The 16,700-nt window shown below is 48.0% G+C and overlaps 1 protein-coding gene across 1 annotated transcript in view; it reads left to right on the plus strand.

Moving 5' to 3' along the window:
- Positions 1–16,700, plus strand: part of LOC119934570 (tubulin-specific chaperone cofactor E-like protein) — a 136,288-nt gene that overhangs the window by 84,236 nt on the left and 35,352 nt on the right. Inside the window, exons 10-13 of the mRNA XM_038754100.1 lie at positions 1,062–1,349; positions 9,233–9,370; positions 10,434–10,599; positions 14,788–15,200. Of these exons, the coding sequence (XP_038610028.1) occupies positions 1,062–1,349; positions 9,233–9,370; positions 10,434–10,599; positions 14,788–15,200 (1,005 nt within the window). The remainder of the gene's footprint in view (positions 1–1,061; positions 1,350–9,232; positions 9,371–10,433; positions 10,600–14,787; positions 15,201–16,700) is intronic.

Below are 16,700 nucleotides of genomic sequence, written 5' to 3' on the forward strand. Positions count from 1 at the left end.
AGCTCTGCAAAATAATAGTAATAATAATGGCATTTATTAAGCGCTTACTATGTGCAATGCACTGTTCTAAGCGCTGGGGGGGATACAACATGATCAGGTTGTCCCACGTGGGGCTCACAGTCAATCCCCATTTTACAGATGAGGGAACTGAGGCTCAGAGAAGTTAAGTGACTTGCCCAAGGTCACACAGCAGACATGTGGTGGAGCCGGGATTCGAACCCATGACCTCTGACTCCAAAGCCCGTGCTCTTTCCACTGAGCCACGCTGCTTCTCTATGCTTGCTGTGTGACCTTGAGCAATGATAGCAATGATAATAATAATAATGATTATTAGTACTGTGGTATTTGTTAAGCACTTATTATGTGCCAGGTACGGTAATAAGTGCTGGGGTGGTTACAAGCAAATTGGGTTGGACTCAGTCCCTATCCCACATGGGGCTAACGGTCTTAATCCTCACTTTACAGATGAGGTAATTGAGGCACAGAGAAGCAAAGTGATTTGGGCATGCCTCAGTTCTCTTGTTCTTCCTTCTACTTAGACTGTGAGCCCCATGTGAGACTGTGCCCAACCTAATACACTTGTATCTACCCCGGCACTTAGAACAGTGCTTGACACACAGTAAGCGCTTAACAAATACCATTATGCAGCCATTAAGTAAAACAATCTCTGCACATGCCTGGCAGCTCAAAATGTTTCGGGGTTTGGATTTGGTTGCTGGCATGGTTAGGGAACATCTGGCTCGATGGATACCTCCAGAGCAGCCATGGTCATGGCTTCCCTGGCTCAGACCTCTGAGAAGGACCTGGGTTGTAATCCTGGCATCGCCACTTGTCTGCTGTGTGATGTTGGGCAAGTCACTTAAAGTCTCTGTGCCTCAGTTCCCTTGTCTGTAAAATGGGGATTATGACTGTGAGTTCTATGTGGGACAGGAACCGTGTCCAACCCAATTATCTTGTATGTACCTCAGTGCTTAGAAAAGTGCCTGGCACATAGTTGGTTTAACAAAATACCATTATTATATTATTATTATTATTATTATCACCTCTCTCCTGTGTCATAGGTCAACAACAACGGGGTGGTGTCCTTCAATGTGCCAGTGAGCCAGTTCACCCCAGAGGCCTTCCCCCTGACTGATGGCCGGGCTTTCATTGCCCCGTTCTGGGCCGACGTCCACAACGGCATCCGGGGGGAGATCTACTACCGAGAGACCCTGGACCCCGTGATCCTCAAGAGAGCCTCCAGGGACATCAGGAAATACTTCAAAGACATGCCCACTTTCTCGGCCGTGTGGGTGTTCATTGTCACCTGGGAGGAAGTGACGTTCTATGGAGGCAGCAGCACCACGCCGGTAATAGCCCCGCCGTCCCCGGTTTCTGCTCGGCTATGACCTTCCCTAGGGGCCTTCTCGGCTGCCTGAAAGGGGTCTCAATCAATCATTCAATCAATCAGTGGTATTTAGGGAGCTCTTATGATGTGCAGTGCACCGTATAAACTGCTTGAGAAAGGACAAAGCAGTAGACAAAACAATGCTCACAGTCGGTCAATGATTAGTATTTATTGAGCGCTTACTAAGTGCCTTAGTGAAGGCATATCTCCTCCATGAGACCTACCCTGACTAAGCTCTCCTTTCCTCTTCTCCCACTCCCTTTTGACTTGCTCCCTTTATTCAACCCCCTTCCAGCCCCACAGCCCTCATATGCATATCTGTAATTTATATGAATGTCTGTCTACCCCTCTAGACTTTAAGCTTGTTCTGGGCAAGGAATGTGTCTGTTATATTGTTCTCTCCCAAGTGCTTAGTACGGTGCTCTGTGCACAGTAAGCACTCAATAAATACTACTGACTACCTCACTCACTGACAGCAGAGCACTGCACTAAGTGCTTGGGAGTTGGGCAAGTGACTTCACTTCTCTGTGCCTGTCACCTCATCTGTAAAATGGGGATTAAGACGGTGAGCTCCACGTGGGACAACCTGATTACCTTGTATCTACCGCAGTGCTTAGAACGGTGCTTGGCACATAGTAAGTGCTTAACAAATACCAACATCATCATCACAATACAACAGAAGTAACAGACACATTTCCTGCCCATAATGAATTTATAATCAGCAGGACGAGTTTACAGTCTAGATGCCTGATGCCTGCCTAAGGACTCAGAAGTCCCTCCCTCCCTGACGCCCGCCCCCACCTCCCCACCGCCACTTCAGCCCTAACATCTCTCTCCAACTTCCGCTCTAAAAATAAACTCTTCAATTGCCTCCCTACCCAAAGTGTACTCCATAGCAAGAGAAAGGGGCGGGGGTGGTAGCAGAGAGGAGAGATGAGACTGGGGAATTGGTAGGCTCAATCAGCAGCCAACGTGATGCCTTTTTATTTTCCTACTGTGACCAGGGCTGAAATGACTCCGATTTGATGTTAATTTGAGAGGGCAGTTAGAATATCTGAAGAAGGAGGGTTGAACATCTGCTCTGAATTCCCAACCGAGCCATTAAATAAAAGTTAAATAAAACAGATCATCTCCGGCATCATCATAATAATGATCCACCTTGCGCATTATGAGACCAATCATGGTTTGCCATGGAGTCCTGCGGCCGATTGGGTTGACGAGGCCGGAGTGATGGTTTCTGGGGGTTGAGCTGGCAGAACCTGCTCTCCCTGAGCCCCGAGGAACACCCAAGAGCCTTCCCCCTCCCCGATCCCCTTTCCGATTTCTTAGGAGCACTTCCAACTTCATCAGTTTTCCGATTTGTCTGGCCCTCGGTTCAATCGTCTAGGGGTGGGATGGACGCCAGAGAGTTAGAACCCACAAGGGAAGGTTATCGGAGTTTATATGAGCAGTATGGTCAACACACGGGGGTCTGGGCCCTTTCCGCTAAGAGCACCGAGGAGTACTTCATCGCTAAGAGTTTCTATAGTCCTGAATGGCCATGGCTTAAAACGTAGGAACTGTAGGCTAGAAATCACCACTAAAGAAGCATACATTTCCCTCTGTCATGTTATGGATTGCTAATGACTCCGTGGGTGATGTTTTATGTCCTTTATGTCTCGTATCATACCAAGCTAGAACAAGAGGTGTCGGCAAACGGTAAATTTGACTGTCAGTGGGGGGAGAAAAGGCTGAAATGTCCATCAAGGGCTGACCATAGGTTTTTTTAAAAAAACTTTCCTCGGCCGTAAAAATGGCAAGATAATTTAGATCCTTTTTTTTTTTTTCCTTTCTCTCCGTTAGTTGGGGATACTTCCCGACTGAGGTTAGAGCAGTTCTGAAGAGAATGAGCCAGGTGGTGTTTAGGTGCTTGCAATTTCTCAGAGAAAAGGTTAGGAAGGGCCAAAGCCATTTGTCGGGGTCACTGTGTGTATGGCAGAGCAGGGCCAATTTGGGGAGGATTGTCCCGTGAGGTAGTCTGGCAGAGAGATATGGAAAAACCCTTGTCTAAGCTGGCCCAGCTCCACTTTTGTCTGCTTCCCACCGGTGATGAGAATACAGAACTCTGCTTGGAGCAGATACACTCTTTCCTTCTCCCTGCCACTTAAAAAAATTTTTTTTAATGTATTTTAAAAAATGGTATTTGTTAAGCGCTTAAAGTAATGTATTAAGCACTGGGGTAGATACAAGTCAAGTTTGGTTGGAGTCCACGACCCATACAGGGCTCACACTTTTAATCCCTATTTTACTGATGAGGTAACTGAGGCCCAGAGAAGTTAAGCGACCAGCCCAAGGTCACATAGCAGACCAGTGGTGGAGCCGGATTAGAACCCAAGCCCTTCTACTTCACAGGCCTGTGCTCTCACCACTAGGTCATGCTGTTTTCCCATTCCCACATCCTCCAACCCAGATTCCTATGAAAACCCAGCAGGAATGAAAGAGGAGGTCAAATTCACAGAAGTGGGCGAACATAGAGTAGAGAGGTCAGAAGTGTCCCTGCCATTCCTGTGCACTCCCAGCCTGGTCCCCTCTAGTCTGTAAACTCACTGTGGGCAGGGAATGTGTCTGTAATTTTTTTATATTGTACTCTCCCAAGTGCTTAGAACAGTGTTCTGCACACAGTAAGTGCTCAATAAATATAATCAACTAAATGACTGACCGGTCCAGTTTGTTGTTGGCAGAAAATATGTCTGTTTACTGTTACATGGTACCCTCCCAAGCACTTAGTACAGTGCTCTGTACACAGTAAGCACTCAATAAATAACGATTGACTGACTAATTGCTCCTGTTCCTCAAAAACACACTGCAGGGCCTGCTTGGGCAGAATGGTTGACCTTGCTAGAAAGTTTTGGGGGCCAGATCTGAGGTATTCTCTAGGCTACCAAGGAGGTACCCTGGCACCGGCCTGTTCATCAGTTGTGCTATGGCCCAGCCTTGGCATTATGCTGCAGTCATTTTGGCCATAAGTGAGTTGTGTGCACCCTCTTCCAGGTGCAGTGCCCTGCCCAGCTACCTACTTGCTTGCGGCCCGCTGTTCCCCTCAACAGAAATAGACCTGGCAGGGACAAAAGAGTGGCACTTGTTGGTGTGTACAGCCCCAGCGCTAGAGTCAGTTCCTTCACTACAAGCAGCATGAAGAAGCAGCATGGCCTAATGTAGAAGCAGCGTGGCTTAGTGGATAGCATCCGCACATCTGCCAAGCTAGCTCTCTTCCTCCCTTCAAAGCCCTACTGAGAGCTCACCTCCTCCAGGAGGCCTTCCAAGACTGAGACCCCTCCTCCCCCTCCCCATCCCCCCCACCCTACCTCCTTCCCCTCCCCACACCACCTGTATATATGTCTGTACAGATTTATTACTCTATTTATTTTACTTGTACATACTATTCTATTTATTTTATTTTGTTAATATGTGTTGTTTTGTTCTCTGTCTCCCCCTTCTAGACTGTGAACCTGCTGTTGGGTAGGGACCGTCTCTATATGTTGCCACTTGTACTCTCCAAGTGTTTAGTACAGTGCTCTGCACACAGTAAGCGCTCAATAAATATGATTGAATGAATGAATGAATGAATGATAGAGCACGGGCCTGGGAGTCAGAAGGTCATGGGCTCTAATCTCGACTCCTCCACTTGTCTGCTGTGTGAACTTGGGCAAGTCACTTCACTTAATACTACTAATAATAATAATAATGTTGGTATTTGTTAAGCGCTTACTATGTGCAAAGCACTGTTCTAAGCACTGGGGTAGATACAAGGTAATCATATTGTCCCACGTGGGGCTCATAATCTTCATTATCATAATCTTCGTAATCTTCATAATCTTCTACAGATGGGGGAACTGAGTCCCAGGGAAGTTAAGTGACTTGCCTAAAGTCACACTGCTGATAAGCGGCAGAGTTGGGATTCAAACCCATGACCTCTGACTCCTAAGCCCATGCTCTTGCCACTAACCCATGCTGCTTCCCCACTTCTCTGGGCCTCAGTTCCCTCATCTGTAAAATGGGGATTGAGACTGAGTGCCCCATATGAGACAGGGACTGTGTCCAACAGGATTTGCTTGTATTCAACCAAGCACTTTGTACAGTGCCCGGCACACAGTAAGCGCTTAACAAATACCATAATTAGTTCACGGAGGACCTCAGTCCTGAAGTCTTCTGGTCCGGACCGAGGCTCATCCATCTTTTACTCCAGGAAGCTCCATCGTTAACATGGTAGTCATTCCGCTAAGAATCAGTCGATTGACCCATATTTATCAAGTGATTACTGTGTGCAGACCACTGTACTAAGCACTTGGGAGAGGAAAACACAGCAATATAACAGACACATTCCCTGTCCACAGTGAGTTTACACCCTAGGGGGAGCAGTGATTTCAGCCAGTTACAAATGTTGAGAATCCAAATGATCTGTGGAGTTGTAACCTGGACGCTCTGAGAGTGTGTGTGTGTGTGTGTGTGTGTGTGTGTGTGTGTGCGCGCGCGCGCATGCGTTCATGCATCCATGTGCACGTGCGTGTGTGTGTGTGTGCGTGCGCACATACATGCCTCTGCATGACCCAAGCAGAGGCTCTTTGCATAGTATCTATCTCTCTTTTTCCTTTTTTTCTTAATGGTATTTGTTAAGTGCTTACTACAGGTCAGGTACTGTTGTAAATGCTGGAGTAGATACAAGCAAATCGGTTTGGACACAGGCCATATCCCACTTGAGGCTCACAGTCTTAAACCCCATTTTACAGAGGAGGTAACTGAGACACAGAGAAGTGAAGTGACTTGCCCAAAGTCACACAGCAGACAAGTGGTGGGGCCCAGACTAGAATCCAGGTCCTTCTGATTCCAGGCCACACTGCTTCTTCCCGAATATGAAATTTTGCCAGAAAAATGATGGGGCCACTGGTCAACCCCGAGACTACTGGCAAGTTTGGGCTGGAGTTGGCATTTGTGTTGAGAAATGGATCACCTTGGTCATCATCTGGGGCAGAGAGTACTCAGACATGGTTTCTGGAAAGGAACATTTGACTCTGGATGTCTACTGTGCCTCAGTTACTTTTTGGGGATTAAGACTGTAAGTCCCACTGGGGACAGGGACTGTGTCCAGCCTGATTACCTTGTATCCACCCCAGCACTTAGTACAGTGCCTGGAACATAGTAAGCACTTAATACAGTGCTTTGCACACAGTAAGGGCTCAATACATATGATTGAATGAATAAATACAATTGAATGAATGACAAAAAACACCACAGTTATTGTTATTATTATTATTATTATCGGTTGAACAGACAACTTGCTGGGGAGGAGGAGAGCCGGGTGGCCCTCCAGTTCTCTCTGCAGAGTGACCTTAACCTTCTGGTCCATTCATGGTCTGACCACTGAATCTTGAGCTACTTTCCCCAACTCCTTCATCAGGTTCACAGAGTCAGGGAGTGAAGCCAGCCAGGGTCTGGGTCTACCTGCGACACCATCCGCTGGGCTGAGAGTCAGGCTCCTGAGGACTGGGATGTCAAGAAGCAGCATGGCCTAGTGGGTAGAGCACAGTCCTGGGAGTCAGAGGAACTGGGTTCTAATCCCAGCTCTGCCACTTTGCTGTTTGACCTTGGACAAGTCACTTCTCTTCCTTATGCCTCAGTTACCTCGTCTGTACAAGGGGGATTAAGACTGTGAGCCACATGTGGGACAACCTGATTACCTTGTATCTACCCCAGGGCTTAGAACAGTGCTTGGCACATAGATAGAACTTAACAAATATCATCATCATCATCTACAGAGAGCTTTTCTTCACTTTCCACGGATTCTCTGCTCCAGGTCCTCCCAGAGGGGCTGTGAGACCCTAGATGGCTCTGGCATCCTCTGGATAGCTCCAGCATCTTCTGGCCCCAGTTAGAGCGCCTGAGCCAGGGATTTGGTGCATTGTGGATAAACACAGAGGCCATAAAAGCAAGCTTCCAGGTCTGAACGAAATCAGGCATTGGGCCCAGAGGAAATTGGAAACGTCTTCCTCGCCCTCTGAGCTTGTTTGGGTGGTTTGCCCAGCAACCCGATCTGGGTTTGCTGCAGGCAGGTGCTTGTATTCTTCTGGCAGAGCGAGCTGGGGAGCCAGAGGAGAAGAAGGGAGGGTGGGCGAGGGGAAGAGGGAGATTTGTGAACTAAGTGATGGAGGGCTGTGCAAATGCCTCAAGCCGAATGACTTTGGAAAAACGGATTGCAAAGCTGCACTTGGACAGCTTCCAAGGTTCTATTCTAGGGAGATGCCGGCCGAGACAGGCTGAAGGAAAGAAAACCAGGAGACACGTCCCCTGTTCATTCCCTGATCACTTCGTCCCTCGTGCCAATTCCCCAAACGTCCCTAGGCCTGTTTCCTCCTCCATTAAATGGGCCCAACCATTCTGTCCTGCTCCCCTGGCCTAGAGGAGGGAGCAGTCGATTATAAAGCTCGTTGCAGATGCCACATGTGGCATAAATGCTCCAGAATAATAGCAATTTTCCCCACCAAGTGCTTTTGAAAATCTCTCGGCAACTTCCTTTTTAAGGTGGCAAGACATCTCTGAAAGATGAGCTCTATGTTCCTGGAAGGAGAAAATACACCGTCAGCCCTCAGTCAGTCAGGCTGAATTAATTTTCCTTTTTTTTTTAATATTAAACTGCAGGACCGGGAAACAGGTGCTAGTCATTCTGCCTACCACTTCAGGGGAATTTTTCCCCAAGTTTATTCTCGTGCTGCCATCTATAGGCATTCCAGTAGATCACTGGCCACGACTCTGATTTGGGCGTCTGACTCGGTCTCAGGGAGCCGCTTAGACAAATTTTCCTTTAGATTTGGTGACTTTGTCATCTCCCTACAAGTAGTCGGGCTGACCCAGAGTAGAAGGGAAGCAGCATGGTCTGGTGGATAGAGTGTGGGCCTGGGAGTCAAAAGGTTGTGTGTTCTAATCCTGGCTCCACCACTTGTCTGCTGTGTGACTTTGGGCAAGTCACATCACTTCTCTGTGCCTCAGTTACCTAATCTGTAGAATGGGGATTGAGACTGAGTGCCCCATGTAGGACAAGGACTGTGTCCAACATGATTTGCTTGTATCCACCCCAGCGCTTAGTACAGTGCCTGGCACACAGTAAGCACTTAACAAATACCACTATTATTATTACTATTATTGTTATTGTCTGCTGGGTGACCTTGGGCAAATCACTTCACTTCTCTGGGCCTCAGTTACCTGATCTGTAAAATGGGATTAAGACTGTGAGCCCTATGTGGGGCAGAGACTGTGTTCAACCTGATTAGCTTATATCTATCCCAGCATTTAGAACAGTGTTTGACATATAGTAATCCCTGAACAAATACTATTATCATTATTAATAATAATTTTTGGCACCAGATAAGTGCTTAATAATAATAATAATAATAATAATAATGGTATTTATTAAGTGCTTACTATGTGCCAAGTACTATTCTAAGCCCTGGGTAGATACAAGGTAATCAGGTTGACCCAAATGGGGCTCATAGTCTTACTCCCCATTTGATACATGAGGTAACTGATGCACAGGGAAGCTAAGTGACTTGCCCAAAGTCACCCAGCTGATAAGTGGCAAAGCCAGGATTAGAACTCATGACCTCTGACTCCCAAGCGTGTGCTCTTTCCACTAAGCCATGCTGCTTTTCGCACTTGGTACTTGACAAGTATCATAAAAAGACAGAGGTGGCTCCCAAGCTCGTTCTTGGGGCTCTCTGAGGAACTGAGTAGCCAGGGAAGGGAGAGGGTAGAGGGTGGACCGGGAGGCCCTCCAGGGCAAGGCTGACCACACGGGAGTTGGTTTTCCCCTTCCAGGTCAACACCTTCCAAGCCGTCCTGATCTCCGATGGGACGTTCACGTTCACCCTCTTCAATTATCACGACATCAACTGGACCACCGGTACGGCTAGCGGAGGAGATCCCTTGACTGGATTGGGAGGTGTGATGGCTCAGGTGGGTCCTTCTCCACCTCCCCAGCCCACCCGTTCCTCTTCCTGAATGCCTCGGTACCCCCTAAACCTTGGGCTCTGAGGACCATGTCCATAGGAGGAATCCCAGGACCTGAACGGCTAATATCGCTGACCCAATCTGAATGCATCTAGGACTGAAGCACATCCCTTGGGGGAAAGTGAAGGGCTTTACGGAATCCCCCCCTGTATCCCACCCAACAGCCTGAAAAGCAGTGTGGATTAGTGGATAGGACACAGGCATGGGAGTCAGAAGGACCTGTGTCCTAATCCCGGCTCCGCCACATGTCTGCAGTGTGACCTTGGGCGAGTTACTTCACTTCTTTGGGCCTCAGTTACCTCATCTGCAAAATGGGGATTTAGAGTGTGAGCCCCATGTGGGATGGAGACTGTATCCAACCTGATTCAATTTTATCTACCCCAGAATTTAGAACGGTGCTTGGCACATAGTAAGTGCTTAACAAGTACTTGTTATGGAGGAGCAACGTGGCTTACTGGAAAGAACACGGGCTTGGGAATCAAAGGTTGTGGGTTCTAATCCAGGCTCTGCCACTTGTCTGCTGTGTGACCTTGGGCAAGTCACTTAATTTCTCTGTGCCTTGGTGACCTCATCTGTCAAATGGGGATGAAGACTAAGAGCCCCACATGGGACAGCCTGATTACCTTGTAACTCCCCCAGTGCTTAGAACAGTGCTTGGCACATAGTAGGCGCTTAACAAATAGCAGCATTATTATTATTATTAGTAGTAATAAGTACCATAATTATTATTATTAATTGTCATCACACAGTTCCCCAAAGAGACTTGGTCTCCCTTGGGGCTGGAGGACTGACCACAGGGCCGACTCAGCCATGATACTGCTTGGTTTCTTATGCCATTCTGAGCACCTCCTCTCTTGTCTCCCACCCTGCTGGAGGCCGGGCCTAAGTGGCCTCTAGGTCTATCCGTGTAGTTGCCAGTCAAGCTGAGGAACGTCCCTCCTCAGCTGTAAGAAAGGGTATTTTGGGGTGGGCCTGTGCTCACGAGAAACATTTCCCTCCTGTTCTCTAGGCTGGATTTAACGGCGGGAACCTCACCAATTTCTTCAGCCTCCCAGGATCCCGCAGCCCTGACATCGTGAACATCGAGGAGACGACCAACGTCAATGTCCCCGGACGCTGGGCGTTCAAAGTGGACGGGAAGGAAATCGACCCCGCCAATGGTTGCACCTCCAGAGGTAATGGATCGTCTTCCTTCCCTTTTTTACTTTAATGGTATTTGTTAAATACTTACTATGTGCCAGGCACTGTTCTAAATGCTGGGGTAGATACAAGCTAATCAAGTTGGACACAGTCCATGTCCCTCCTCGATCAATCGATCAATCAGTGGTATTTATTGAGCGCTTACTATGCACAGAGCACTGTACAAAATGCTTGGGAGAGTACAATATAACAGAGTTGGTAGACATGTTCCCTGCCCGTAATGAGCCTAAAGTCTAGAGGGGCAGACAGATATCAATATGAATAAATAAGTGATTTATAACATACAAAGTAAAGATATGATCATACGTGCTGTGGTGCTGGGGCAAATATCAAGTGTCCTAAGGTCACAGATCCAATTGCATAAACGAAGCAGAAGGGAGAGCGAAACAGAAAGGCTCTCAGTCTTAATCCCCATTTTACAGATGAGGTAACCGAGGCACAGAGAAGTAATATGACTTGCCCAAGGTCACACAGAAGACATGTGGGGGAACATGGATTAGAACCCACGTCCTTCTGACTCCCAGGCCTGTATTCTATCCATTAGGCCACGCTGCTTCCTGCTTCCCTCCCCACAACTGGGGGAGTCAGTCAGTCAGTCACATTTATTGAGCATTTACTTTAGGCAAGCACTGTACTAAACACTGGGGAGAGTACAAAATAACAATAGAACTAACACATTCCCGGCCCACAACAAGCTTACAGTCTAGGCCAGACGAGTGCCACCTGGAAGCACAGCCAGCCCCTTGCGCCACTGGGGCCACCGGCGCTAGCTTGCCCGGAGAAATCAACATGCCCACCTGCCTTTGCCACCTGGGCTGGCTCCTTCTGGTCGGTGGCCGCCCCCGGCTCTTGGCTCAGAGCTGACCAGAGAGGCTCCGGGCTCCCAGTGGTTCCTCGGGCAACAGGCCCAGAAGCCGGCCTGGTTAGCTTGGTTTTTGTTGACGCTGGCGTTTTCCTCTCCTCTGCATTTTCCCCTCCCCTTCTCCTGCTTTTCCATCTGCACTCTACAGCTCCGCCGGGGAAGGCGAGATTGGAGCTCGGCCAGGTCTCAGAGCGGCTAAAATCAAGGGTCCCATGCTCCGTCCTCTCGGGGACAGCTTTCCTCCTAATTCCTCCCAGCCACAAGCTGAACGTCTAGGAATTTGGGGAGAATCAAAGCTGGCTTTAGACTGCTGTGAGCAAGCAGTCAGTGAACCTCAGAAGGTTTGCTCTAGGCAGACATCAGAAGTTTGGATTCTTTTCTGAATCATCAAAACTTCTTTGCATGTACAAAACAGTCTGCGGTTATCCTTGAAGAGCCTTGGCAAATAGTTTCTTGCTTCTAATCCGCGCTGGACCCTGGGGGAAATAGTGTTTTTCTTAATACTATTTCTGCTTAGGTTGGAGGGGTGGATATGTGATGTATGCCTGTTTTTTTTTTGAATAGTATTTGTTAAGCACATACTATGTGCCAGGCACTGTACTTAAGTCCTGGGGTAGATACAAGCTAATCAAGTTGGATGCAGTCCATGTCCCACATGAAGCTCACCATCTTACTCCCCATTTTACAGAGGTGCAGAGAAGTTGTGACTTGCCCAAGGTCATACAGCTGAAATTTCTAGCTGGGATTCGTATTCCCAAGAGTCTGTTACCATTGGAGAGATCATATTGTTATTATTATTATTATTATTACTATGGTGCTTGTTAAGTGCTTACTATGTGTCAAACACTCTTCCTAGCTCTGGGGTAGATATAAATTAATCAAATTGAACACAGTCCCTGTCCTACCTTGAATTCACAGTCTAAATAGAGGGGAGAACAAGCACAGAATCCCCATTTTTCAGATGAGGCAAAGAGAAGTGAAGTGACTTACCCAAAGTCACACAGCAGGCAGCTAGCAGAGCCAGGACTAGAATCCTTGTCCCGCGACTCCTAGGCCTATGCTCTTTTGGGTAGGCCACCCTTCTCTTCCATGTTGCTCCTTGTATCCACGAGTATAAGAGAAGCTGGAAAGATCTCTAGGGATGCCAGGAAACTGTTTCCCCCCAGGTGCCTATGGAAATGATGTGGTGGGTGTAGAGGATAGAGCACGGGCCTTCAAGTCAGAAGGACCTGGGTTCTTATCCCAGCTCTTACGCTTGTCTGCTGCTGTGTGATCTTGGGCAAATCATTTCACTTCTCTATGCCTCTGTTACCTCATCTGTAAAATGGGTGAGCCCTCTGCAGGACAGGGACTGCACCTGATTAACTTGTATCTACCAAAGAGCTTAGTACAGCATCTGGCACAGTACTAAACCCTCCTTTCCTCTTCTCCCTCTTCCTTCTGCATCACCCTGGCTTGCTCCCTTCATTCATTCCCCCCCTCTAGCCCAGTGCACCTATTTATGTATCTGTAATTTATTTATTTTAATGTCTGCTTCCCTCTCTAGACAGTAAGCTAGTTGTGGGTTGGGAATGTGTCCGTTTATTGTTATATTGTGCTCTCCCAAGAGCTTAGCACAGTGCTCGACATGCAGCGAGTGCTCAATAAATACGACTGAATGAATATTGAATGAATGAATGAAGTGTTTAACAAATACCATTAAGAAAAAAAAAAATCATAGATTCTTCTCCAGACCCAGCAAATCTTGCCCAGGTTTGCCCAGCAAATCTGTGGAAGAGCTGGAATTAAAATCCATGTAAACACATTCGCATCCAGGGCTTTGTCTTGGAAAATGTAGTGCAGCAGTGGGATTCACGTCTCTTGCCTCCTGGTCAAGGTCCAAAACCAGAAGGCCACCCCTGTACTGACTGGATAAACCCATTTTTCCTAACATCTCAGAGTTTTTGGGAACTGTTTTGTTTACATCTGACTTCAAGAAAAGGGCAGGCATTTGCAAATAACATACCCGCCAACTCTAAGTGGGTCTTTTTTTAGTCATTTATATTTTTCATGGTATTTTTTATGGAATTATTATGTGCCAGGCACCACCTAAAACATTGGGGTAGATACAAGACACAGTCCATGTCCCACATGGGGCTCACCGCCTTTATTCCCATTTTACGGATTAGGTAACTGGGGCACAGAGAAGTCAAGTGACTTGCCCGAGGTCTCACCACAGGCAAGTGGTAGAGCTGGGATTAGAACACAGGTCTTCGGGCTCCCAGGTCCGTGGTCTTTCCACTAGGTCATACTGCTTCCTGTTTTTCCTCTCCCACAGCTCTAGACCCAGCTTGGCAGCACATGATGGAGAAGGGAGAAAGGGCAGTGGGAGCTCAGGACTCCTGATTGCTTTGGCTGGCCTTGATCCTGAATTGCTGTGTGCCCCCAGGAAATTCACTGCCTATCTCTGGTCTTCCAGTCACTCCATTTCTTGAGTGCTTACCATCTGCACAGTACTGTGTTAAGCGCTTGGGAGGGACTGTATCCAACTCGATTTGCATATCCACCCCAGCACTTATTATAGTGCCTGGAACGTAGTAAGCACTTAACAAATACCGTTATCATTACTATTATTATTATTATTACAACACATCAGTGATAGTTGACACGTTCTCCTGCACTTATTTCATGCTTACAGTCCATGAAATGGGGATAAGTTCTGCGAGACTGTAAACTTCTAGAGAACAGGGATTGTGTCTACTTTGTTGTCCTTTCCCAAGCACTTAAACCAGTGCTTTGCACAAAGTAAGCACTCAGTAAATACCATTGATTGATTGGAGGGCTGCCATCAAACTCCACCCCAATTGAGTGATGTGGAGAAGTCCTACTGGATTCAGAGCTGAAACACGAGCCAGTCAATCTCCCCTTCAATCTCCCTCCCCCCGCCATCCTCTTTTAGTAATAATTATGGTATTTGTTAAAGGATTACCAGGTACTGTACTAAGCGCTGGGATGATACAAGCGAATTATGTTGGACACAGTCCCTGTCCCACATGAGGCCCACAATCTCAATCCCCATTTTCCAGATGAGGCAACTGAGGCCCAGGGAAGTGAAGCAACTTGCCCAAGGTCACACAGCAGACAAGTGGCAGAGCCAGATTTAGAACCCATGACATTCTCACTCCCTGGCCCGTGCTCTATCCGCTATGCAATGCTGCTTCGCCTTTGACTTACTCCTCCGTCCCTCCCCCATCTGCTGACCCACCATCCTCCGGCCACCAGGCTCTGGGGCCAGGGCTCAGGCCATGCTGTTTCCTTCCAGGGCAGTTTCTCCGGCGAGGAGAGGTGTTCTGGGAAGATGCAAACTGCACAATCAAGTGCCGCTGTTTGGACTTCAACAATGAGATCTTCTGCCAGGAGGCCCTGTGTGGCCCGTACGAAGCCTGCGAGCCCAAGAACCGGTTCTTCCTCTGCTCGCCGCTGGAAAGTGCCACTTGCGTGGTGTTCGGGGAGCCGCACTACCACACCTTCGATGGCTTCCTCTTCCACTTCCAGGGCTCCTGCGCCTACCTGCTGGCCCGCCAGTGCCTGCCTGCCTCCGGCCTCCCCTTCTTCAGCGTGGAGGCCAAGAATGAGCACCGGGCCGGGGCCGCCGTGTCCTGGGTCAAGGAGATCTCTGTGGAGGTCTATGCCTACAAGATCCTCATCCCCAAGGGGAGCTACGGGAAAGTCAAGGTCAGGCCCCCTTTCCCTGATTTATGCAGAGGGCAACCTGTCCATCCCCCTGCATGCGGGGCGAACAACAGATTTAAGTAATAATAATAATTGTGATATTTGTTAAACACTTACTACGTGCCAGGCACTGTTCTAAGTGCTGGTGTGGGTATGTCATAATTGGATCCGGAACAGTTGCTGTCCCACATAGGGCTCCTAGTCTTAATCCCCATTTTACAGATGAAGGAACTGAGGCCCAGAAAAGGGAAGTGACTTGGCTAAAGTCATGCAGCAGACAAGTGGCAGAGCTGGGATTAGAGCTCACATAGTAAGCGCTTTAGAAATACCATTAATCCCCCACCCCAATAAATAAGTAATTGGCATTTTAACTCGAGAAATACATGAGAATATAATAATAATAATAATAATGGCATTTGTTAAGTTCTTACTATGTGCAAAGCACTGTACTAAGTGGTAGAGAGGATATAAGGTGATCAGGTTGTCCCTCTTGGGGCTCACAGTCTTAATTCCCATTTTACAGATGAGATAACTGAGGCACAGAGAAGTTAAGTGACTTGCCCAAAGTCACACAGCTGACAATTGGCAGAGTCAGGATTTGAACCCATAACCTCTGACTCCCAAGCCCGTGCACTTTCCATTGAGCCACACTGCTTATTGTGACCAAGAAGGTGGGATTAATCAGGGAAGGCCTCTTGGAGGAGGTGGTTTGTTAGGAGGCTTTGAAAGAAGGGAGAGTCCTGAGAAGGTACATTTGAATTGGGAGGGAATCCACAGAGGGTTAGGAGAGGAAAGCAAGAGCATTTGGTTGAAGAGAGGAGAATCTCAAGAGAGGCTCAGCTGGAAGATTTAGTTAGGTGGAGCAAAGAGTGTGAGCTGGGGTGCAGCAGAAGGGAGCAGATGGAGTAGAAAGAGCAGCTGAGAGAGAACCTGGAGATGACTGGTTTAGGAATCTGACACTCAATCTGGTGAAACCCTTCTTGAATCTAGAGGCTGGGGGTGAGCCAGGCCTGGACTGGAAGTCCAAGATCCAACCCGCCCCTACTTCAACAGATCCAAACCGGCCCCCTGGGGGATGGGGGCTAGGAGCCTCCTAAACTAGGGTTTAGAGAAGCAGCATGGCACAATGGAAAAAGCACGGGCTTTGGAGTCAGAGGTCATGGGTTCAAATCCCAACTCCGCCACTTGTCAGCTGTGTGACTTTGGGCAAGTCATTTAACTTCTCTGTGCCTCAGTTACCTCATCTGCAAAATGGGGGTTAAGACTGTGAGCCCCACTTGGGACACCCTGATCACCTTGTAACCTCCCCAGCACTTAGAACAGTGCTTTGCACATAGTAAGCGCTTAATAAATGCCATCATCATCATTATTATTATTATTAGAGAAAAGCAATGTACCTAGTGGAATGAGCCCTGGCATGGGAGTCAGAGGACATGGGTTTTAATCCCGGCTCTGCCCCCTGTCTGCTGTGGGACCTTGGGCAAGTCACTCGACTTCTTGGTG

The sequence above is a fragment of the Tachyglossus aculeatus genome, chromosome 11 (assembly GCF_015852505.1).
Source record: "Tachyglossus aculeatus isolate mTacAcu1 chromosome 11, mTacAcu1.pri, whole genome shotgun sequence".
NCBI classification, from domain to species: domain Eukaryota; kingdom Metazoa; phylum Chordata; class Mammalia; order Monotremata; family Tachyglossidae; genus Tachyglossus; species Tachyglossus aculeatus.